Here is a 25,437-nt window from a genome sequence, read left to right as displayed (position 1 = left end):
AGTGCTGGCAGAGTTTTCCTTTGGATGTTCTTTGGCTGCGTGGTTGGCGCCGAGACGTCAGTTGACTGGAGCATGACACGAAGTCTGGTAACCGAGTGCGTAACTTCCTGCCTTGAAGGAACTCTCCAGGGGGCTGGCCTTTGGCTAGTGGAGTTAAGCGATAGCCGAGCAGACCCAACCAGAAGTCCTCTTTGAGCTCGCCAGTCTTCTTCATTATTGTTTTCACAATTTGAACTCCTTTCTCGGCGAGGCCATTGGACCGTCGGAATCTCGGACTCTATGTCACATGCTTGAACTCTTATCTGGATGCGAACAAAGCAAATTGATGGGATGAAAACTGAGAACCATTGTCGGTGCAGACTCCCACCGGAATTCCATACCTTGCAAAAATTGAGCTAAGTGTAGCAATGACAATGCATGTCATTGTGTCGATTAGCTTTTCGACTTCAGGAAAGTTCGAAAATGTGTCAAACACGCACAGGTAGGAGTTTCCGCTGTACGTAAAAATGTCAACACTCACCCTCTACCAGGCATCGCCTGGGATCGGCCTAAGCACCACTGGTTCGATTTGTTGTTTGTACGCGTATTTTTGACAAACAGAACAGGTCTTGACCATGTTTTCAATATCCGTATTCAGTCGCGGCCAAAAAACCAAGCGACGGGCTCTCGCTTTGCACTTATTTATGCCTAAGTGACCTTCATGAATGCGACCGTGTGTTGCAGTTCCCATAGCCTTTAGGGGATGACGACTTTGGTCCCCTTCATAACAATGCCCTTGACTTCTGATAACTCAGGACCGAATGGTTTCATCCACCCTTCAATTTCTTCTCCATTCCTTATTTGCCGCAACGCTGTCTGCAAGTCTGGGTCAGTGGCTGTCGCTTCTGCCAGTCGATCAAACATTTTTTTGCTTACCAGCTCCGAAGTCTCGCTCACTGCATGGACGTCGACATCATCAGAGAAGTCATCTTTGTCGCTTGGAACGGCCGACGATGATCTTGATAGCATATTGGCCAGGAACAGTTGTTTGCCTGGGACAACGTGAAGAACGTAATTGTACATTAGCAAGTGCAGAAAGAACTGTTGCAGTCTTGGTGGCATGTCCCCAATGGCTTTCGAAGCAATTGCTAACAGTGGTCTGTGGTCGGTTTCAATGACACACTTGCGGCTGTAAACGAAATGAAAGAATTTCTCACAACCAAAAGTAATGGCCATCGTTTCTTTCTCTATTTGCGCGTATTTTTGTTCAGCCTCAGTCATTGTGCGTGATGCATAGGCGACCGGCCGCCAACTACCACCATAATTCTGAAGAAGGGCAGAACCAATCCCATTTTTAGAAGCATCTGCAACGACCTTCGTCTCCCTAGCAGGATCGAAAATGGCTAGCAAAGGTGGACCGCTTAATGTGTCGCAGACAGCTTGCCATTCTTTAGAGTGGTTTTCGGACCATTCAAAACTGTTGTCTTTTTTAATGAGGCTTCGTAGAAGCGCCGTCCTTTCCAACAGATGCGGTATGTATTTCCCGAAGTAGTTCACGACACCGAGCATTGTGTGAACGCCAGCTTTGTCCTTTGGCGGAGGCATTTCACTTAATGGTGCGGTCATTGCAGGGTTAGGTCTTATTCCGTCTTTGTTTATGACATCACCCAAGAAGTCAATTTCGGTGACACCGAATTTGCATTTCGCCGCATTGAGCGTCAGGCCGGCCTTTTTAGCTAGTTGCAAGACTGCGGAGGCGAGTATCGTGCTCTTCCCTTGTGCTCCCCCATATCAGTATGTCATCGATATAGATTCGCACCCCTGCAACCTGGTCGAATATTTCATTCATAGTTCTCTGGAAAACTTCAGGCGCCGAGGCAATGCCGAAGGGAACTCTCAAGGAACGGTAGCGCCCAAAGGGCGTTCCAATTGTGCACATCTTTGACATAGCCTCATCTAAGGGGATTTGATGGAAGCCCAAGTACACTTTGATGCGAGAGAAAAAAGCGGCACCGGGCAAGCTCAGACTCGGTCTTCTCGTTTCGGCATTTGATAATGCTCTCGCTTTAGGCACTCGTTAATTCACCTCGGGTCAATGCATAAGCGCAGTTTTCCCATCCTTTTTGCGTGCTGCAACAAACGGGCTCACCCAGTCCGTCGGTTCGCTGACTTTGGCCACGATTCCAACACGTTCCATCCGATCCAGCTCTTCTCACAGGGGCTCGAGAAACGCACCGGCTGGACTACCGGTGTTGCATCCTCCCGCAGAGCCATGTGGTACTGGCGTGGTAGACAGCCGATGCCCTGAAACAGCTCGGTAAATTCCTTGACCAGTTGATCAGTGCTGTTCGTGTGCACAGCATTGACAGAACAAGACACTAGTCCTAACGCTTCGCTTGCAGACAGCCCCAGTATGGCCTGGCGGCCCTTCTTTACAATGAAGAAGTGGAAATGCCCACTTCAGTCGTTCACAGCCACTTGTAGCATAGTGACGCCAATGTGCTTTATAATGTCGCCGGTGTGTGCGCGGAGGACGGAGGGGCTTGCTCTTGAAGCAGACTTCGCTTTGAGCCTTTGAAAAACGGAGCAAGGCAACAAGTTCGCTTGCGAGCCTGTGTCTACTTTCAGAGACACTAGTTGGGAAGCCACTCTCGCGTGGATGACCCAATCGGCTCTGTTGCTGAAGCTGATGTCGAGGATTTCGAATCCTGCCTGCTCGTCACATACTTAGCTCACTTGAGACCCTTTTCTGCAACAGGCCGAGAAGTGGTTAACGCCACGGCACCGAAACCATGTTTTGCCGAATGCTGGGCATCTGCCATGTTCGTAGAAGTGGTTTTACTTGGAACACTTGAACTGCCTACGTGCTTTGATCTGAGCCACTTCCTGTTCTCGTTGAGCCTCGTCTTGCTCCGAACATTCCACCGATTGTTCACAAGCTGAACATTTGCTTTGCTGACGCGTTTTGATTTGTGCTACTTGCTTCTCCGCTTGAGCCCATACATTGTTTTGCTCGGCGCATACCTCTTGAGCTTTGCATATTTCCTCCGCCTTCAGTAAGGTAAGGTCCTTAACTTTCAGCATCTTTTCGCGCAATTCCGTATTCTTTGTTCCAAAGACAACCTGGTCCCTGACCATGGAGTCACTTAGGCTTCCAAAATTGCAACTGTGTGCAAGTCTCTTCAAGTCCCGTGAAAAATGTTCGAAAGGTTCTCCCTCAACTTGCGTTACATACCATTCGTACACTTCGTTCTGCTGCTGCTTGCAGTATTCCTTAAGCTTCTTCGTAACTGTTTCATAATCTTCCTTGTTTTCGTTCTCCGAGAACATAAAATTGTTGAATACCTCTAGGGCGTCCTCTCCAGCCTCGGTGAGCAGCAGTGCGGTCTTACTCCCTGCGTCCGTGGCTCTTTCATCGGCTCCGTGGCCTGCAGGAACAGCTCGAACCGCTCGAGGCTCCAGTTCTTTGCGGTGCTACCGGACAGCACCAGCGGCTGCGGTGGCTTCACTAAATCCATCGTGCCAGGGCACAGCAACGCCCCTTCCACCAGCATGTTACTGCGTACGTGAGGGCGACCCCACTTCTGACACCATGTTCCGGCGTCCAACAACGAACACACAGCGTGGAAGCAACCAGAAGAAGAACTTAATTCAAGATTGCTTCCCAACATATATAGTCTACCGGCGGCTGCATAACAGCCATGTGTTGCAGATAGCACGCTGGCCAGGGCCGATGCATAGAGCGCATGCGCGTCTGATACAATGCTGAGTGGAGTTGCCCTGTTGCCGTTTCGTTACCTGAGCTTCGCGAGCAGCGATTGCAGCTGTTGACTGTGCTTCAGCGAAGCAAGACCAGTTGCACACTGGTTCGGATGCTAACTGGCACGTCGCTGTTTTTTTTTTTCTTAGAAGGCATCTCGCCGTTTCAGTGCATATGTTCGTTCTTGTTGCTTCCGTCTGCATGATGCATTGATGATGTGCGCTCATCACGAGCTGCTCGTTGTGTGGTGAAAGCTCCTTACATGGATGCCGCCACTTGTAAAAAAGCTTCACCGCTACTGCGACATTGTGATAGAGGCCATGGAAGCCTCACTATTTTGGAGCAGTTTTGCTTCAGTGTTTCTGACAATGGGCATGCAGTACACCATGAAGGAATTGTGAAAAATCATCATTGCCTTGCAGTTTTCTCGTAAAAGCAGGTGACCATTACTTAATTTTTCATTAGTTAACTTTCCTGCGGCGTGAAACTGTTTCGGAATGTTTCTGAGTGAATGTTTCTGTAGCAGTTCGACTATTTGACCTTCGGACAGTTCGGTCTTTCGTAACTATTGTGGTTTTACTTTGTTGGGAAACCAGCGCATTGATAACTTTTTTCAACTGCACTTGAGTAAACTTATACTCATATTTCATGAGCTACATTTGCAGAAATAGATCCAAAATACTATTTGTATGCGTAGATATACATAAAGCAAATTGCATTTAGTTTTGGATCATATTAAGGTGTACTTTGGACAACTGAAACATCTGATAATTTGAACATATCAGCGGCTATATTGCTGTTTTTTCATGCCTCATGTGACCTTAAGTTCAACTACACGTCAGGGCCATAGTTCGGTTGATGAAACTATTTAGCGGTCATACATGAATACCACGAGGCGCTCCATGTATACTAATGTCTAATGCATTGTTTGAAAGAGCACACAAGCGAAGTGTCTATAGTCCTGTAACATAGTTCATATTCTGGCTTGACTGTATTCACACATAAAGACTATTTTTTTGTCTTTTGCCTTGTTCGTAGTGTCTTTGCAATTCCGCGTATGTAAACTAATATGCTAGCTGTTCAGGTGGCCTTTGTCATTGCTGTCTGTTATGGTTCGCAGTAATGCATAAATGCTGCTGAGTCTTCTAATTTGTTGCTTTGCACAGTGTTGTTAATTGCAATGTCCCCCCCCCCCAGTGTTGGTGGCCGTTCTGGTGCGGTACTGACATGCCAGAGCTGTCGAGGTCGAGGTATCAAGGTGACATTCAAGCACATTGGCCCAAATATGATGCAACAAGTGCAGTCGACTTGCCCTGATTGTCGCGGTGATGGTAAGTGTCGTCATATCAGAGCACCCTTGAACTTAGTTCCCCAACATAGCGAAGTAGCAAGCATTTGTGATGAGTTTTCCTCTTTCGGATGCTGACGGCTCATCAGTGTTTCAGTTCTATGTTCGTTGTTTTTCATGACAAAGGAACAGCAATACCTTCTGTTTACCTAAATGATGGTAGTTCTATTGTAGAGGGACTTTTGTGGTATGCGGAGAGGGCATGGATTTAGTTTACATCGAACTCGAAAGGGATCACGAAATAGTTCGGTAAATTGAATAGATAAAAGTTTTATCTGTAGCCCAGAAGTATGAATACAGTGCACCCACGCTAGCAGCATGCTTCCTCCAGTGACACCTGCTGCCCGCCTGCATATTGGCAGCACACCGCTCTCTGGTTGGCGCTAGGCCTAGCTCACTTCATATCGAAGCCGCACAGCGGACGGTGCTTTGGGAGAAGCCACCGCCTATCTTAAGAGGTCTAACTCTGTTACTGATGAATTGAAAACACATCTAGTTTGCTTCTTTAATACCAACACCTTGCTTTCAGCTTAGTTTATTTCCTAATGTGAGGAGGAGACGTGAAAAATGAAACTGACTGGATATAGTTTGCCATTTGGCAATCATGGTATCTGTTTTGCCTTGCACTTGGTCTTTTTTTTTTTTTAGATGGCGTAGTTAGATAACGCAGAATGGTTGGATTTCAGTTCGCATAGGGAGGCTTCATCCCAGAGGCCCGAGACATGAACGCATGTTTGCATGTGTTTCGTTTTACTATTCGCATTGTATTTTATGTAGTGCACTTGAGTTGTAAATGATGAGAATGGTTTTATTTGGGCTTCTTAGGGTCTTTTGCAGCATACTGCCAAGATATTTTGCCAAATGCACCAGCAGATTTTTGATTGTGATGGTGTCAAGGAAGGCCACGGCCCATTTTCACCTATAGAACCCATTCACTAGCAGCCCCCCCAAAGAATGGAAAAAAAGTAGGAACTGCAAGCTTTGCTATAGAAAGAACAAGAACAGAACTTGGAACAAGTGTAGTGGGCAGCACATCCCACATTTACCTCCACTTCATGTCCTCTTGCGACTGCTTTCTCTAGTGGCACAGCAGTCATATTGCCTAACTTGAAAGTTTGCGGAAAGTGTAGTGTATTATGTATGTAGCTGAAAATTGCAAGAATGGTAGCTAAGAATATGTGCAACATTCTGTACATATAAATTTTTTTTGTAATCAATTTTGGCTCAGTGCTGTCGATTATTTTTGTTTTGCTTGTATAAGGGTTCTGCATGATTTTGACCACCTGGTGGTCTTCAGTGTGCACTGGCATCGCACAGTACACGAGCCTCAAGCATTTTGCCTTCATCGAAATGAGACAGCTGTGGCCGGGATTGTACCCGCGTCTGTCGGCTCAGCTGCCGAGCACCATGGGCACAGAGCCAGTGCGGCGGCTCTAGTCATGAGTTTTGAAGTTGCCAGTTCAGAAACAGGAGTAAAACTTCTTCAATTCCTGAAGTGGTAGCTTCACAACCCCATAACTCAAGTTCTATTACAGTCGAATCCTGCTACAACGAAATTCACGGGACCCGCGAAAAATTTCGCTTAAGCGGAAGCTTCATTGTCATGAAATAAGACCAAAAGATTGGGCGAATCAGCCTAGTAGTTCATGAAGGTTTATTTCCAGAAATTTATCAGATTTGATATTTCACTGTTTTGAAATCGGCGCCATGGTGTGGTTTTCACAGCACTCGGGAAATCTCGGACAATGGACATACCCTATAGACACCTATAAGGGAAGCACCCGTGTATGGTCCACACCTTGTTTTCCAGAAGGAAATATTAGAAAAAAAAATATGTGTAAGGGCTGCACCCAAACTGTCCACACGACCCCACGGGAATAACCTTCGAAATGCACGCGCCGTGGCCTCCGCGATCAGCTCGGGCTGCGAGCAACGGCGCGCTTGATCGCAGAGGCGACGCATGCGCATAGGACCTTCCAGGTGCCGCCCATGGATGGCGTCAGAGGCCGAGGCTCACGATCATCATCGTCAACTTTTTCCTCCGCTGCCAGCTCCCGCTATCCGTATCGTCATCAGTATCACCAGCTCCAGCGTTTTGTGGCTGTGGCTGTCGAAGGCACGGGAGTTGTGGTTCACCGTAGTTGTGGTTTTCGCATGATGCCGCCGAGCGTTGTAGTTTTAGCAGGGTGGGCAAGCAAGTTGCGCGGCTGGGAGTTAGCTGTCGAACACGGCAAGCGTGCAGCGGGCACAAAATTCGACGTGGCTAGATCTAGTTCACTCTAACGTGGCCGAGAAGTGCGTCCGACGATGGGGCAACCAATAGGATGCATTGAGGAACACAAGCTGCAAAAAGCGCGCTTTCCGAGGCAAGCCGTGCAAATTTCCCGAACTGAAAGAGCTGCTCTGCTAAGTAACGGAAGTGCGGAACAACGGCTGCGCGTTGACAGCGGAAATGCTACGCGACTTCTTGTGGGATGAGCGTGCACCGGAGCACAACACCAGCTCTGAGTGGGAATACACCGCGAATGGCGATTGAACGTAGAATAAATGCTGCTGATTTCCTGATTGGTGTGCTTTTACTTCAAAAATTTTTTTTCGCAAATCGCGTTTATGAGCCACCCCCCGAAAATTGGCCCTCAAATCTAGAAAAAAAAAGTGCGGCCCTTACATGCGTTTATACGGTATTCACGTAATAAACGTACCTACTATACTTGCACGCAAAGTGCCCCTGCTTTCATCCTGTTAGAGTCCATACTGAAACCGCTGTGCCTGGAGGCATTTTGGTGCGGATAAGGCGAGGCGCACGTGCTCGTGTAACTGTGCGTTAAATAGGCGTCACATGTACCTTGAAATCGGTGCTTTAGACGTGTCAGGAATGCAGTTGCTCAGATTCTTCAAAGATGTTTTGAAAGCGCGCTACAACCATACTGGCGATGTACCATTCTGTTGAGATTCCTGAACCATCTTCACTCGGCCATTTACGCAGCAGTGTTTGTATTACTGGTTAGAACAGAAGCTTGGGCGAGTTTGTACATAATTGATGAAGATGAAAGGAAAGACGCACACAGACAGGTGCTGACTTGCAACTCAAATTTTTTTGCTTGCTGTGAAAGTTCGTCCTAACCGAAGCACGCATAAAACAGGAAGTCTTAAGTGGATTTTTTTTTTTACTTTGAATCCTATAGTAAAAGTACCAAAGAGGCACACATTGTTCATCTCATTCGAGAATTTGTCAACCTACCTAGTTCATTTTAATGGGAGTGTACTGTATATGGGTCTCTTTTGTGCAAGCCATGGGTGCAGCAGTGTGCTGTGTCTTCTGGGCAGTCATGACAAGATATGTATATGTTTGCAGGGGAAGTGATCAATGAGAAGGATGCATGCAAGAGCTGCAAGGGTCGCAAGGTGATAAAGGAGCTCAAGTACCTAGAAGTTGACGTGGACAAGGGCATGCGGGACAATGAGCGCATTGTTTTCAGAGGTGAAGGTGATCAGCAGGTTAGTATGCGCTTACTGTTTCTTAGCTTAGTTTTAAATTTTGATGCTGAATCAAACTGTGGGTGACGACTGTTTTGTTGAAATGGAGTGACTACACTATTCTGCATATATATTTCGATTTTGGGAAATGACGCCACTCTTTATGAACACTGAGTCGAAGAGTGGAGGCTTTTAGATGCCGTATTTTTGCATTTGCTCATGTTAGCGTCCTTAATGCATTTCCTTTGTGGTTGACAGTTGGGGATAAAGGAAATGGTGTTAATACCTGTGCACCACAAGCTAACTTAATGCCATAGACAACATAGACAACATGCCATATAACATAGACAACAAAGGCTTGCATGAGCAACTGTCACCTCGCCATCTCGCACAAAATCGGCACTGAATGCGACGCGCTGCCCGTGCTCAGAGGCAACGCCGTACTCCATAAGGTCTGGTAAGGTCAGTGCTGTTGGCACACTAGTCACCTGCGAAGCCCATCGCGTGCTTCGCACTTTTCAACATACGCACTCAGACGATGTGCCTGTGTGCAAAAAGACACACTCGCGCTTACGGTGGAAAACACGGAGTGGAGTGGGCCTGTTTTCATTTCATTAGTTCGTGATTGGAGGGCTCTTTTTACTCTTTCTGACGTGGAGAAAGGATAGTAGGGTGGAGGCAGGCGGCATGGCCTGCCACGCCGGCCACGAGGTCACAACAGCGGAACGCGTTGACATGTCGGCGTTGTGCTTGGCACTTGCAAGAGGATAATGATTACAGCAAGCCACGAGGTGGTTGGTACAATAGATGTGCTGAGGCGGCTCGCGAGCTCTCAACATAAGCAAGGTGCGCATAATGCCATTGCTGTTGGCAAAGAAAGGGTAGGAGTAAAGGACCACTTTAATTTCATATAAAGGTTTTTCCTGCGAGTTATCCGCAGCACATTTATGGTGGATTCTTAGTGTGCTAGGAGACAAATTTTTTATGTAGAAAAATTTCAGTATTGCGAAGTAAACTGCAGATTTTATTGATTTTGTTAAATCGAGGTTTAACTGTAGTCATTTTGTGTTGCTACAAATATCTCTGGCAGACCAACATAAGTTTGGCCCAACTGGTAGTAGCTAGGCTTTACAACCCAAATTTCTTGTCTGCTCCAACATCTTGCTTTTATGGTTTCTTCTTGCTCTCATTGGTGGGTCTGCTGTGTTCGGATCCTTGCATTTTTATTGAAGTCTGCTTCAGTGCAGTGTCGGGGGTACACACTTCTTTGGGTGGCTTCTGTTAAGATGATGTGCCAGACGCGAGATGTTGTGGATCATCAGCTGCTTTCTTTTAGGATGCAATGAGAGTACAAGAATTGTTACTAGACTGATTTCTGTGAGGCATGTTTTCGACGGCATGTCTAGACTTACTGTGAATTGCTTTGTCGTAGTCATGGCTATTATAAATGGGAAACTATGTTCATCAGCGATATGGCAAGATTAGTGTGCACAGGGTTAGGTATGTAGCTTCTTGGTATAAGCACACCTGCCCAGGTGTTTGCATGAGCCTGATTGCTTCAATTTCTCATCTTTCTTCTTTTAGCCTGGAATGGAGCCTGGTGACATCATCATAGTGCTGCAGACCAAGCCACATGAGGTGTTCCACCGGGATGGTTGCGACTTGTACATGACCCACTCAGTGACTCTGACAGAAGCCCTTTGTGGTTTTGAAATGGTGCTGAAGCATCTAGATGGCAGAGACCTTGTAATTCGAGAAGTGCCAGGGTCTGTTATCAAGCCTCGTGAGTACTACTTTTTGTTGTAAGCTTGTTTAGCATTGAAGCTACATAGAAGGTAATGGACCCCTTTCATAAATTTTATGTTGGTTATACCGAACGCCCTACCAGTGGCTCGAATAGGAACTTCTTTGACAAAAGTCAGTCTGGTTGGTTTGAAATATCATCAGCCTGACTACGCCCACTGCAGAACGAAGGCCTCTCCCATATCTCTCTAATTAAACCTTTCTTGTGCCAGCTGCGGCTATCTTATCCCCTTTTTATCCCGTCTGCCCACCTAACTTTCTGCTGCCCCCTGCTACATTTGCCTTTTCTTGGCATCCAGTCTGTTGCCCTTAACGACCATCAGTTATCTTGCCATTGCATTGCATGCCCTGCCTAAGCCCATTTATTCTTGATTTTGACTAGGATGTCATTAACCTGCATTTCTTCCCTGACCCATTATCTCCTCATCCTGTCTCTCAGAAGTTAATCCTATCATTTTCCTTTCCATAGCTCGCTGCATTGTCCTTAGTTTAAGCTGAATCCTTTTCGTTAGCCTCCACGCGTCTGCTTTATAAGTGAGTACCAGTAAGGTACAGCTGTTGCCATATTTATACGAATCTAGGCCGATAGTTTTTTTTTTTTAAACACGAGATGTCTTGGGTTGGCTTAGCTTCGAGGATTTTGTCATTGCATTCATAAAATACAACAGTGCATAAAAACGAAAAAAGTAGCGCGCAGGTGGCGCCTCCACGAAATGCCAACAGAAGACTACACTGCAGCTGTTGCTATCTGTAGCCGATACCAATAAAAACACTCGAGCATTGGCTGCTGTTTTGACCTCATTTTCTCTGTGGTGGCGTGGGCACGTTCCACGGCAGTGAAAGTTTTCCACACATGGTTTTCAGACATCGTGGCGCACCAAGCAGACAGTGTAAGAATAGTGCCACCTTCAAGTGAAAAGTTGTGCTCGCTGCAGAGCAGTCTTCAAACCTGTAAGCTGGTTGGGACTTCAGCGTCGACACAAAGAGTGTTCGCCGTTGGAGTGGGCAGTGTGATTAACATTTTGATCGCGCCGCAAAGAGGAGGGCCTTCACGGTCTCGAAGAAAAAGGCCGCCATCCCTAAGTGGAATCGGCACTGGCAGAGTTCTCGAATTTGTGGAGGTCAGTGGCACTTCCAGTGACCACAGAAGGCTATAGGCCAGAACGAGAGAGCTGGTAAGAGAGCGAGGCATTCCACGGGACCAGTGAAACGTGCGAGCTAACTTCAACAGGCCGCATCAAGTGTGCGTCGCTAGAAGTTGTAGCTACCTGGATCACTGCAGCCTGGGATGACATCCCAGAAAGCTTGGTTGCGCAGTCGTGCCACTCGTTACGTGCTCGGTGGCTCAGTGGTTACAGTGCTCTGTTGCTGACCCCAAAGATGAGGGTTCGATCACGGCTGTGCCAGTCAGTTTTTGGTGGAGGTGAAATGCTAGGGGCCCATGTACTGTGTGATGTCAGTGCATGTTAAAGAACCCCAGGTGGTCAAAATTATCCTGAGCCCTCCACTACGACGTCCCTCATAGCCTGAGTTGCTTTGGGACGTTAAATCCCACAGACCAGTCGTTCCAAAAGTGCAGCCTTTCCAATGCACTTGATGGCATGGAAGATTGTGCACTTTACGAAAAGGACAGCGATAAGGAGGTCAGCGATGATGACTATGAGCGGGGAGCAGGTTCGTGGAAATGTTCGCCTACTGTCCTTCAAGGAAAGTTTTTTTAAAATTAGTTTGCCTTTTACTTTCGGTTGTCTGCTTAGAATTGTGGCTGGCCTCACCGTATTTACACGATTGTAATACCCCTGTCACACGGGACTTCTTCACGGCCTTTGCCGTAAAGGTGTCTTAATGCACTAATACCCCTGTCACATGGGACTTCTTCTCGGCCTTTGCCGTAAAGTTGTCTTATTGCACTAAAGGAGGAAAACCGAAAAGGAGCAGCGACGCTGCTACACGGCACATCCAAAGGAGCTAGAACGCGGCCTCCGTGAATGCCAAAAGTCACCGCTGTGTGTGAAGCGGTGCTAGTAACATTTTGAAATTAAAGCAGACGGTAGCACTTCAGCTAAGAGTGCTTTCGTTTATGTTGGAAAAAGTAGCTATCACGATAATAAACGAGCGTTCTGACGGTGAGAAACGGATATTTTGAAACAGATTTTTTTTTTTCGTTCTCGGTCCGACCACGGTAGGCGCACTTTTCCATTCGGCTCTGTTGTCTTTGTGAGAAAAACTTCGTGTGGGAGAGCGATCGAATCGTGCGACGGTGAATAATTCAGGAAACAGTGACGACTCGGAGGCGTATTCTTTAACAAACAGACAAGGAAAACTGTAATTACTTTACGGATACACAAAGCGTGGTCAAACGGAACACCCGACACAAACGTCTCTCTTCTTTGCCGTCTAAAAGGCCACTGTCTTGCCGAGAGTCCGAGGGGCCCGGCCGCTTTCAGCTGCATCCGGCCGTTCCGCTGCCCAACTCGCCTCCCGGGCGCCGTCGTCGAAACCCGATCCCGGGCCAGACACCGGCGCTCCAAAAACTGGGAGTGTCCCGCACTGCTCCGGTCCCCAATGGCACCCCGTCGCGCACACGTGCGAAGGAAACACACACACACACAAAACTCAAAGGAGGGCACACGGGCGACGAGAAACACAGGCAGTAGTAAACGATGCAGTTCGTGGAAGACGCACTCTCCCTTTCCCCAAAAAAAGACAGAATACACAACAACCTCCCGGCCCCAACAGTGGCAGCACTACACACACAACTTGAGGGGGTAGAGAAGCTGTACCGGCCTTCGCACTGTGGATCCATTGGGCTGCTTCACAACACACGCTCGGACTTGGTTATCTCTTCCGTGGATCACTTCTACGATCCTCCCCGTCTTCCACATGTGTCGTGGCGCCTTATCCTCGCGGAGGAGAACTAAGTCCCCTAGAGAGGTCTGTCGAGCTTGTTGTTTGCCGCAAGTGTGCGCCGACCTTAACGTCAAAAGATATTCATTCCGCCATCGCCTACAAAACTGCTCCAGCAATCGTTTGCGGTGCATCCACCTTCGTGTCACAGTTTGCGCTGACGAACTGACATCATGACACGGAGAAGGTAGTGACGTCTCTTTCCTGTCAAAAAATGCGCCGGAGTAAGAATTTCGGGGTCTTCTGGCAACGAAGAAATGTAGGTTAGTGGGCGGGAGTTAACAATGCTTTCCACCTCCTGCAGTACTGTTGTAAGCTGTTCGAAGGTGAGTCTTGCCTGGTGTAGGATTTTACAGAGGCAAACTTTCACAGTCCTCACCATCCTTTCCCAGAATCCACCCCACCATGCTGCTCTTTCCACGATGAATTTCCATTTGATGCGTGTCTTGGAACAGTGGTCGTGGAAATTTCCGTCAAACAAGGGGTCTCTCAATGCTGCAAATTCTTTAGAGGCGCTCTGAAAGGTTTTGGCGTTGTCAGTGTATATCACTGATGGCAGTCCTCGTCGGGCGGTAAATCGTCGGAAAGCCAGCAGAAACATTTCGGATGATAGGTTCGAGACAAGCTCCAGGTGAACTGCTCTCGTAACTGCGCAAGTGAAGAGGGCAATGTAGGATTTGGAGACCGTGTCCTTCTCCTTAGTGAAGAGCGGCCCGGCGAAGTCTATGCCAACCACTTGAAACGGTTCAGAACGGCAAACTCTTTCTGTTGGTAAGGGCGCTGTGGGAGCTTCTCCAGGCTTCGCGCGACCTTTGAGGCAGATGTTGCATTTGTTTACAACCCTTTTTACTTGTTGAAATCCTCGTGGGATCCAAAACCTCTCTCTCACTTCTGTGAGGGTTTCTGTAGAGCCGCCGTGTAATGTTCGTAAATGAGCGTCTCGAATAACGAGCTCCGTGAACGGATGGCTAGGAGGGAGGAGCAGTGGGTGCTTCACCTGTTCATTCTCGTCAGAGAAGTGCAGCCGCCCTCCCACACGTAGCAGTCCCTCAGGATCCAAAATGGGCTGTAACTTCTGTAAACTTGATTGAGATTTCAATGAGAGCCCTTGGCCAAGACGGGATATGTCATCCGTGTATGCTTCTTCCTGAACGACTTTCAACCAGTATGCCTCGGCCCTTTCTACCTCTTCCGTTGCTAGACAAGAAGAAACTATGCCCGACGGATTCCGGCAAGCACTTATGAATCTGAACACCCAGGCAGTTATCCGTAAAACTCGGAAAAAACTACTGTGGTGAGCCAGGTCCAAGATCGGCCTAAATGCCCTTACTTGCAACACCTTTACTTCTTTCCTTTCTTCCGAACTTTCCTCAGGCGTTGGGACGTAACTCTCATTCAGAGCTGGCCAGGACTCCTCTGTCTCTGAAAGCCATGATGGTCCAAACCACCACAGTCGGTCTCCTTGAAGACTCTGTAGAGTCACTCCACGTGTTACACGATCAGCGGGGTTCTGTGAACCGGGGCAATGCCTCCATTGGTCTTTCTCTGTGCAGATTTGAACCTCGGTCACTCTGTTTCGCACAAACTGGTTCCACTGCAAAGGGTTTCCTTTCAACCAATGAAGGGTTATGCTGGAGTCGGTCCAGTAAATCATTTTCGTTCGACCAGCATACATCATTAAGCAGCCTTCCAGAAACTTGGCTATTCTAGCACCTATCAGTGCACCCATCAGTTCAAGTCGGGGAAGAGTCATACCTTTTAGGGGTTAAACTCTCGCTTTCGCGTAGATGAGTTCCGTGTGAACGCTGCCTTTGGAGTCCTGTAGACGCAGGTAGGCGCATGCCCCGTACGCTCGCTGACTGGCGTCGCAGAAGATGTGCAACTGTACACTCTGCGGTTGAACTACTGGAGCAACACATCGGGGTACGGTCAGTGAACAAAGGCCCATTAGCTCCGACTTCCAGTCTTCCCACTTCCTGAAAATATCATTGGGTAATTTGTCATCCCAACCGATGTGCCGTTGCCACAATTCCTGAAAGAGTGCCTTGGCTTGTATGGTAAATGGCACTAGCAATCCCAGAGGATCAAATATTCTGGCGATGGTTTGTAGAACAAGTCTTTTGCAGTTGTGCTCTCTGTCCAAAACGCTTGAGAGAGACTTGGTGGCCATGGTGATCGTATCTTCTGCAGGATTCCAAATAAGCCCAAGAATTTTTACTGTTCCAACCGAGTCATTCAGTCCCTCCTGCGACGCAAATAGGTCTTGCAAGTGCCTTGAGTTCGACGACCACTGTCGCAGACTCATTCCGCAAGCTCCAAGAATATCGTTGGCTTGCGCGAAAATCTCCTCCGCATCCTTTTTCTGTGTCTGCTCCAAGCAACAGGTCGTCGACGTAGAACGACTCCGCCAGAAGCGCAGCTATTCTCTGCTTTGGCTCCTCAACTGTCTTAAGGTGGTATTGCAGGGTGGCGTTTAGCAGGAATGGGCTAGCCTTGGTGCCAAACGGCACACGCTTCATTCGCCACTCTTCTACTTCAGGATCAGGTTCTTCCTTTGAAGGCAAGCCGTTAAACCAGAGAAAGCGCAGGGAGTCTCGGTCCTCTTTTCGGACACTGATTTGCAAAAATGCCTTCTCAATGTCAGCTGTCAAAGCGACCTGATGAAGTCGAAAACGAATCAGCAGCTTGACCAGATCAGCTAAGAGACAAGGCCCCTTCTCCAAATGCTCGTTCAGGGAGGAAGACCCTTGTTCATGTGAGGAGGCGTCAAAGACAATGCGTAGCTTAGTCGTTCTTGAGTCACTGCGCAAAACAGCGTGGTGGGGCATGTAATAAACCTGATCGGTGGCTTGCTGTTCAGGTGTTACACGTTCGGCATAGCCCAAATCTATGTAGCTCCGCATTGTACTTTCATACTCCGCGCCAAATTCCGGAGTGCGCTGAATTCTTTTCCCTAGGCTCTTCAGTCGCTTTAGTGCCTGTGAGCGGTTGTCACAAAGTTGTCCACTGTTTTCTTTCCACGGAAGGGCGACTTCGTAGCGGCCGTTCTTCATTCTGATGTTTCTTTCAAACTGACCCACAATCGCTTCCGCTTCCTCATTCGGCCCTCCGGTATGATCCATAATGCCAATGCTTTCCAATTCCCAGAAGCCTTTCACAAGTCTTTCCGTGCTTTCAAGGACTGTACTTACCCTGAGGACACAGGAGTTGGCTGAACTGTCAACTGAGGTATGCACGGATATCGGACCCTGAAACATCCAACCGAAGACCGACCCCAGGGCAACCAAGTCAGCGCTTTGCTGGGAACGTTGAATTTCGCCAGTCATGAATTTCCACAGGTGTTCAGCGCCAATAAGAAGCCCAATTCCTGGTACCGCTGGCATTCCCGGCAATAGAAGCTTGTCCGCGATGGGCCGTCCTGTCTCTTCTATTGCTCTGACAAAGTTGTTTTCGACAGGCACCTGGACTATGTCGTTGCAGATGAAAGGAACCTCAATGGCCTCTATAATGTATTCCTTGTCACTGTACTGGCTGCGAAGATGCACTTCTACTAGACGACGTCTTTCTGGTGCTGATGTGGCGGTCCCGAATGTACTCAGCTGGATCGAGGTCTTTCCACTTTCTTTGAGGCCTAAAAATTTAGAGATGTCCTCACGGATAAAAGTGCGGTTGCTTCCCCCATCCACGATGCCTCGAATGTAACCGCGCCTACCTTCTCCAATAGCCCAAAGCCGGCAGGTTTGCAGAAGAATTTCATTGTTGAGGGAATTTCGGCTGCTTGCATGCAAGCTGTTAATCTCCAATCTTGGAGTCACCTCTAGTTTCTTCGGCTTCCAGTTTGGATCGCGCACTGATAGAACATGTCTGCCGCTACACTTCCCGCAATTTCAGTCGGCGGCGGCAGTCTTTCGAACGATGTCCCCTCAAGGTACATCGGAAGCAGCGGTTGTCCTTTTTAAGTCTTTGCAATCTTTCCTCCCTGTTTATTTCACTGTCACAATCTGCAGCGTTGTGAGTAAGTGAGCCGCAGAAAAAGCACTGTTCCCTTACTTTGGAAGTTGCGTGCAGTACAGCAGACGTCGGCGGGAGAGACAACGATTTCTTCTCGCTTTCCTGTCTGACTCGCTTGTTGTCTCTATTGCTGTCAATACCGCTCTTTTCCCGGCTTTCAACTTCGACTGTCAAAAAAGTTAGAAGTTCCTCCAGCTCACCGTCTGAAGGGCTCTTGACAGATGTAGGCTCACCGTTCTGAGTGTCGCTAGCTGAACGCGGCCACTCCGGAGTGTTGGCCCAGCCGTTTATAATAGCCCACGACGATGTCAGCAGGTAGGGCTTTCAAAAGAATGTCTATCATCATGGCAGAATAAGTGGGTCGAGCTCACCTTCAAACCCATTCAGTCCACGCACATGGCACTGAACGTGATCCACGAGCTTCCGCAGGCCTCGCACGTCGTCCGATGACGTTTACAGACGGTAGCGATCTCAGCTGGGCAAGATGCTCCTGTATAATCTGCCGGGGTGTCCGCCAAAGCGCTTGGACAGAATGTGTACGGCATCGTCGTAGCACTCCCCCTGTCGCCTGTAATCCGGCTATCGATGACGCTGCCGCTCCGCTCAGAAGGCCTTTTAAGTAATGAAACTTTTCTCCCTTTGTGAGGGTTTCCATTCTCATCAACGGCTTCTTTAAACTGCTCCCAAAAAAACCGTGGCCACTGTCGAAGCTCACCGTTGAAGGTCTGCAGCTGAAGGGTGGGCAGCTTGACTGCACTGCGATGAAACAGCTTCGCCGCCGCCATGTTGGCTTCCTCGTTGTGGCTCTGCCGGCTGTGTAGCCAATAGGCGAGAAGCTCTGAGCAGTTCAGCTTCTTTCGCCTTGAGCTGTCCAAGCATGCCCCCTGGCTGCGTCCCTCGTACCGCATGACCGTCTCAAACTCAGAAGCGAAGTCTTCATCGGCAACAGAATCTTCCAATTCGGCGTTCAGCTTAAGCAACTCGTCGTTGTTGGCTGCAAGTCTTTCGATTAGGGAGCACAGCGTTCCGATGTCTGTCGCGCCCAAAAGCTGTCTTGGCTTCGTTGATCAGCTTGGTATTTTTGCTGTCGACGCGCTCTTCTCTCTTTTCTTTCGATCTCTGCATGATTGCGCAGAACACGGACCGTGGCGTCACTCACTTTTCTCCGTTACCGTCGCAGCCTGCTTCCAGTTTTCAGAAGATCTCCAAGTCCTGGAGATTGCAGTTCCCGGGTTTCGGCACCATGTTTGTCTTTGTGAGAAAAAACTTCGTGTGGGAGAGTGATCGAATCGTGCGACGGTGAATAATTTCAGGAAACAGTGACGACTCGGAGGCGTATTCTTTAACAAACAGACAAGGAAAACTGTAATTACTTTACGGATACACAAAGCGTGGTCAAACGGAAACACCCGACACAAACGTCTCTCTTCTTTGCCGTCTAAAAAGGCCACTGTCTTGCCGAGAGTCCGAGGGGCCCGGCCGCTTTCAGCTGCATCCGGCCGTTCCGCTGGCCCAACTCGCCTCCCGGGCGCCGTCGTCGAAAACCCGATCCCGGGCCAGGACACCGGCGCTCCAAAAAACTGGGAGTGTCCCGCACTGCTCCGGTCCCCCAATGGCACCCCCGTCGCGCACACGTGCGAAGGGAAAAACACACACACACAACAAAAACTCAAAGGAGGGGCACAACGGGCGACGAGGAAAACACAGGCAGTAGTAAACGATTGCAGTTTCGTGGAAGACGCACTCTCCCTTTCCCCAAAAAAAGACAGAAATACACAACAGGCTCCTCGTTGTGTTTCGAGAAGCGTGCTTTGTTTGCTTGTGTCTTTGTGCACACAAGCAAACTGAAAAACACGCACACAACAGAGGCAAAACGAAGAAAAAAACAGCAAAGCGAGATGCCGCAAGCACGTGTGTGTCGATGCCAGCTGCTGAAAAAGCGTTTCGTCCTTTCTTAGCAGTGTGGGATGTCTTTAGTCATAGCCCTCCTCTACGGTTAAGGGGGGATGAGGGTCTTGAAAAACTTTTTTTTTATTTCTTAACATATCTTCCTGAAAATTGGGCATGCAGATATATCTTTGAATGCTAATCCCAAAATATATATTCAGATTTTTATATATCTCATCTAGAAATGATGATATGGCAAAAATAATTTATGCCACTTAGGTCTTTTTCTTACGGGCCATTATGGTGATTTCTTAATTAAAAAACTAATTTTAAAGTAATTCTATCATTCTTAAGGGGCCCATTGCAACATCCTAAAGCTCAAGAAATTTTTAAAAAGTCATCACATAGGTCATGAATGAATAACAAAGTAGGAAAAAAAAAAAACAATGCGGGAGTAATTAGCTTACATCTGACCTAATTGCTAGTCTATTGGGCTTAATGAAAAATTGGGAAAGTTTTTAGGATGTAGCTGAGGTATTGCTGAAAAAAAATACCTACTTCAATAAAAATCAGTCGATGCAAAGATTATGAAAAAGTTCCGTAAGGCAAAGGCATTTGATAGAAAAAGCAAAGCTGAGAAAATTGCATTCAAAGTTTCTGCTTACTCTGCCCATTTTTGTTTACTGATTCATATGGAAAAAATTTTAATGCTTTAGCATGCCGCCCCAGTCATTGCCAAACACAATAACACCAAAAAAATCTGTTCATGTAAAGATTATGAAAACCTCTGTATTGCATTGGCACAGTCCTGGGTGCTGTCAGGCTTGTGCTTCTTGGCCATCCTCTTCTTCACCTTTTCAGCATTGGTGGGACCTTTATCAGACCTGCACAGCCTCTGTTTCTTTTTCAAGGCTCCTACCAATGAGGCAGCTCCCAGGCCTGTAACCAAGCTGTGCTGCAACAGCTCTGCTGGTTGTTGCCATTCCTTGGTTGAAGCGAGAAACTGCTTCTTGCGAGGTTAAAAACAGGACAGTGAGGAGTGTCTAATGCGAATGTTCAAGCTTCAGCTTAGAGCGCACAACGTCTTGGCGCTCTGCCAAGTTCGCCGAGCCCCCCCCCCCCCCCCCCCCCAAGGAGCTCTCCTCAAAATATATATATATAAAAAACTAATGATGTTATCAGCGGCGGCAGCGGCTTGGCGCGCTGCCAAGGTCCGCGCTGCGCGTGCTTGTCGAAGCGTTGAGCACGCGAGCTCGGTTCAGCCGCGTCCGTCGGCACGAAGCGGCGTGCGCAAACGCCGAAGTCGACGTTAGGCTTAGGTCAGCCGGCTCGGCCGCTTCCGACGACACGGAATTCGAAGCGGCTTGCAGCGTATCAAATGTCGACATTTTCCACGGGCTTAGTCCAGACACATCCACCGGCACTGCAGAGACTTGCGGTAACACCGAAGTTGACGGCGATCGGCATTGTCCGGCCGCGTCCACCGGCGATGCTGGCGTCAACAGGGTTTGTTCAGCCGCGTCCACCGGCGAAGCTGTTGTTGGCGAGCTCAGTCCAGCCGCATGCACCGAGGGTACAGCAGCTTGCGGCATCACCGAAGCTGCAGTTCTCGACGATGCAGCGCTCTACTTATTCCATGCGCGTCTCTTTTTGCCGACTGCTTTTCGCGTGCTTGCTTTCAAGCGCGCGTCTCGGGCCATCGTGACACACGGAACAAAGACACCAGGCAGGCAAATACACGCAAAAGCACGAAATTCGAGGCTGTTACACGGGCGTTTTCAACGGCAGTTCAGTTGATTCTCAGTTGAACTGAACGGCAGTTAGCGGTGTTACACGGCAGTGCTAACTGCCGTTGAAATCTCAACGGCACCTACAGACCGAAAAACGTGCCCTCTTACTGGATTGTCTTGGCTCAGTGTGCTTCAAACCCGCAAATTTTTACCGCAAAGCAAAAAGTACACAAAAATAATTGTCACTATAGTAAATAATATATACACTACGATCATTTACAACAAGAAAAAATGCACACACTGCTTTTTTTCTTATTTAAACTTCGCTCTAGACGCGAGGACATGTGGTTAGAGTGCTAACTGAACTGAACGCGAAGTGCTCGTGTAACAGCTGGCGATTCCAGTTGAGTTCAACGGCAATTGAAATCCTCAACTGGCGGTTAACTGAACTGTCGTTGAAAACGCCCGTGTAACACGGGTATTAAAGAAGCGATTCAACAGCCAAAATATCTACAATAACGATAAGGAAAACGGCAGAACGAAAAATACTAGGAAACAAAGAGGAGCGCGAAAAATGACGGGCGTGCAGGCGAAAGCAGACGACGGGAAGGAGCCGTACAACGCGGCCGCGGGGGCCAAAGCATGCGTCACGGCCAATCAGAGGGCTGCGCCTCGAGGAGGCGCCCGTTTTACCCAATCGGCGGCCGTCTCGCGACGCTTTCCCCCCTTGCGAACGGGTGCTGATAGCTCCGCTGTGCGAGGGTCTACAGCTTGCCGAAAGGTGTCAAATTGGAGAGCGGGAAACCAGCTTTCAAACGAGACCAAGATGGCGCCGATCGGTTCGCGTCGCGCGGAGCTACGGCAGCTTGAAAATGGGGCAAACCTTCGCGCTTGGCGTTCAATTTCGGCTCACCGACGTTTCTAAATTGCCGTTTTTTTCATACTTTGAGTTGGAATTCAGCTAAAATATTTTGTAGAGGCATAGTTGGGACATTAGACTTCAAAATCGCAATTTTTGAAAATTCCCATTTTTGACCATTTTTCGCGATTTCAAGACCCGCGTTCCCCCTTAAGTGCACTGTAATGCAAAATTAACCATTAAATAAGATAAATTAGATATATTTTTACGGTTTCAAAATTATAATTGCGTCAATTTTTTATTCTTTGAGCTCGCTAGCTGGCGCTGCCGTCTGGGTTGCTCCTTTAAGCAACTTTAAGGCCGCTGACGGCCGCCTTTATTGCTACGGACCTTTATCGCAAAGGTCTCGACGCTTTGCCGTGTAGATGCGCGTCACGCGCCTTTGGGGCAAAGGACCTTAATTTCTAAGGTCTTAGGCGGGTGGGTCGACTTAAAATCGAATTAAAAGCAATGCACCATAAATAAAGGTGAGACAAACGAGGTGTCAGGCATGCCACAGCGTGGTTGCATTTTTGTTGCGCGGCTCCGTCACATTGCTCTTGGTGCTGGCCTTGAGAACCGGCATCAGCTATTGATAAGCAGCAAACCGGCACCAGCCCAGTCCCCACACCTGGCCGCAGATTGCATCTGCTGATAAGCGGTGGCGGTCCAATAACGCATTCGTATTCTACTCTTAATGAGTATTCTTCGTTTTTTTTTGTTTACTTTCAACCGCGCACTCAGCGCTCAAGGGAGCGTCGATAGCTGATGGAAGGGCCGCTGTTCCAATCGCGGCGGCCCCCCACTCGGAACCGCAGCGGCGCCGGGCAGTGTCAGTAGCCAACGAAAGAGCCGATGCCGCTCAGCGTAGTTTATCTTCGGCTCTGACGCATTTGACTACTGCCAGTCACGTTTCACAAGTTTTTAATGTAGTGCTTCGTGATTTGTCATTTGTGCTCCGGGTCCGGTAAACAACTGGCATTCGTTCACGTTATGCATTCAAGATGTCTGTCATTCTTTACGCCGAAGAAACGAACTGCGCGATGGGCCGCAGGTTCGATGTTTGCAACAGGTGATACAGGTGTGGCAGCTTCAGCGAGGCAAAATTTTCACCTGTTCCATGCGATATCATGATGGGGCTGTTTGCGAAGTGTGGGATTTCGCTGCACGACAATGTTATAACGACGAGCTGTGGGACCGCAGCAGCGATCACGACGGCAGCGCTAGTGAGGACGAGTAGTCCAGTGCCTAATACCTTTTTGCTTTGGAATGTGCCTGCAGGTGCTCCCGCGCATGGCAGCCAATAGCAGCTGGCGATAAGCAGAGGCCGCAGGATAGTGCTGTCGCATTCTTTTATTGAGGGCCAAGCGTAAACGACCTACGCAAGTTTTTTTTTTTCAGAAATGTGATCTGAGGGGGTCGACTAACATTTGAGTTGACTTACAATCGTGTAAATACGGTAATTCGAGTAAATATGGTACATTCGACAACCAAAAATTCGGACACCTGATTTTTTGGACATGCTTGATTATTCGGACTTTTTCGCAGCGCCGCAATGTGGCCCATGGAGCCAATGTATAAGAGCGCCTGAAAATTTCGGGACTCACTGCAACAGAGCTGCTTTATTTTTCAGGCCTCGTTAGCATTTGCCGCCAATACTTAAGCCGCCATATAATGTGTACAGTGGAACCTATTAATTCAAACTGCAGGAGAGATCGAAAACTTAATCAAACATATCGAAATTCAAACTTAAAGGGAGCCTCCTAAATTGCGGTGCTGATATTCTGCGTGAGTTGGCACATTGTGCCCACGTGGTTTTGTACTTGCACTGTTCTTGAATGTCTTCTGCTGCACGAACATAAACAGTAGTCAGAGTTCGCTGAACTCATCTGTGCAGAGTCTTTCGTCCCGAATATGGGAAGAGGTAGCAGCGAATCGTGCGTGAGGCTTCACACATAGACGGTGAGCGCGGAAGGAAATACTAGTGCATTTCAAAGCGAGGTCAGCGTACTCTTGTCAATACGCACCACATTGAACTCTCAACTTTCTATCATAGAACCGTAAATAACTGGCGTCAGGCAAGACGCCTCTCACTATACGCAAGCCACCGCAGAATACATATTGCTGGCTGTGATGCTGATTTTGGCTCTAGTCACTAGGCCTAATGACAAAGGCCAACACTGACCGAGTGCTTGCTTCGGCCATTTCTCGGTTCTTATAGTTTCGCCATCCTCGTGTTCCGGGCCCATCGTACTGCAGGCGCAGCGCAGTTCTCGCAGCGGCATGTTCGCTTTCCCTTCTATAGCTTTAGCAGTGTATGCTGACAATCTCGCGCCATACAGAACATACCGAATCAGGCAGAGATCTGCTCAAAAAGATCCATATTAATCTGCCCTATACGATAGGCTAAAGTGAAGAGGTACCAAGCGATGTGAGGGACTCATCGTGTACCCCATTCAGCGGAATATGCATCCCGTATATAACATCGAAAGGAGAAAAGCAAGAGGGGAAGCCTTGCAGAAGAAATGGGACGAGTAACCTAACACCCTTTATGTGGACGCCGCAAGACCTAAGAACGGAGTGATGACTATTGTGGTCTCAATGCCTTATGGTGAACTGCGCCTTGATGAAAGCATCCAACCCCACTCACGCAGGGAAAGCAGGTATTGCATTAGCTGTAGCATCTAACCCCAGCGCCGTTGTGCTCACTGATTCCTAGAACGCCTGTTGGAACTTCATAAACGGATTAATTCACAGGTAAGGGTGGTCATTGCTGATTAAGCATCCACACAGCCAGGCCTCAGTCATCTGGTTTCCTGGTCACCTGGAACTACCAGGAGGAAATGAAGCCGCTCACAGGCATGCCTGAGCTCTTCTATACCGGGCGTCTCCCCCCTGATGACCTAACTGCTTTAGCAGTGTGTGCTGAAAATCTCGCGCCATACAGAACAGCCAGGAAGGAGTACCCAACACCACATAAATACCTTAATAAGTTAGAGAAGAACACCCTTAGGAGACTACAAACCAACACATACCCATCGCCAGCTAAGTTACACCAGTGGTACCCTGCACTATACTCTCCGCAGTGCCCACACTGTGGAGAGGTAGCTAACCTCTACCACATGGTGTGGGCATGCCAATTTAATCCCATAGTTGATCCCATTCCAAACCCCTCAGAGGAACAGTGGGAGGCTATTCTGCTCAGCGATGATCCTGTCCGTCAGCACTGGCTGGTGGGGAGGGCCAGGGCAGCAGCAGTAACCAGTGGACTACCAGACTAGGCGGCCCACTCACATGTTTTATGAATATTCAGTAAATAAGGATGTTTTCAATCAAATCCTGTCAATACTTTGCCCCAACCCGTGCTTTCATTGGCGACATGCCGAGGTCTGCACAGCCAGGCCGAGCTCGTGAAAGTGGTCGCCGCCAGTCTGTGCACAACACGCGCTGCAAAATTTAGTCATGAGGAGCTTCATAATATGTGTAATACAACTGACCCCTTCCTGTGGCATATTGGCAATAAATTCGTGATTTTTTCGGTGAAATATGATTTTACCGACTGCCACATTTTTCGGTCGCTATCGGGGTCCCCAGAAAGTCCGAAAAATCTGCCGTCGACTGTACGTATTTTTCTGTT

General features: G+C 48.3%; 1 protein-coding gene across 1 annotated transcript in view; it reads left to right on the top strand.

The window, feature by feature from the left end:
• LOC144113338 (dnaJ homolog subfamily A member 2-like) overlaps window positions 1–25,437 on the top strand; it is a 64,041-nt gene that overhangs the window by 13,288 nt on the left and 25,316 nt on the right. Inside the window, exons 6-8 of the mRNA XM_077646359.1 lie at window positions 4,937–5,070; window positions 8,443–8,585; window positions 10,149–10,347. Of these exons, the coding sequence (XP_077502485.1) occupies window positions 4,937–5,070; window positions 8,443–8,585; window positions 10,149–10,347 (476 nt within the window). The remainder of the gene's footprint in view (window positions 1–4,936; window positions 5,071–8,442; window positions 8,586–10,148; window positions 10,348–25,437) is intronic.

The sequence above is a fragment of the Amblyomma americanum genome, chromosome 1 (genome assembly GCF_052857255.1).
Source record: "Amblyomma americanum isolate KBUSLIRL-KWMA chromosome 1, ASM5285725v1, whole genome shotgun sequence".
NCBI classification, from domain to species: domain Eukaryota; kingdom Metazoa; phylum Arthropoda; class Arachnida; order Ixodida; family Ixodidae; genus Amblyomma; species Amblyomma americanum.
The sequence above is the reverse complement of the archived record's forward strand: the minus strand, read 5'-3'. Positions and strand labels throughout refer to the sequence as shown.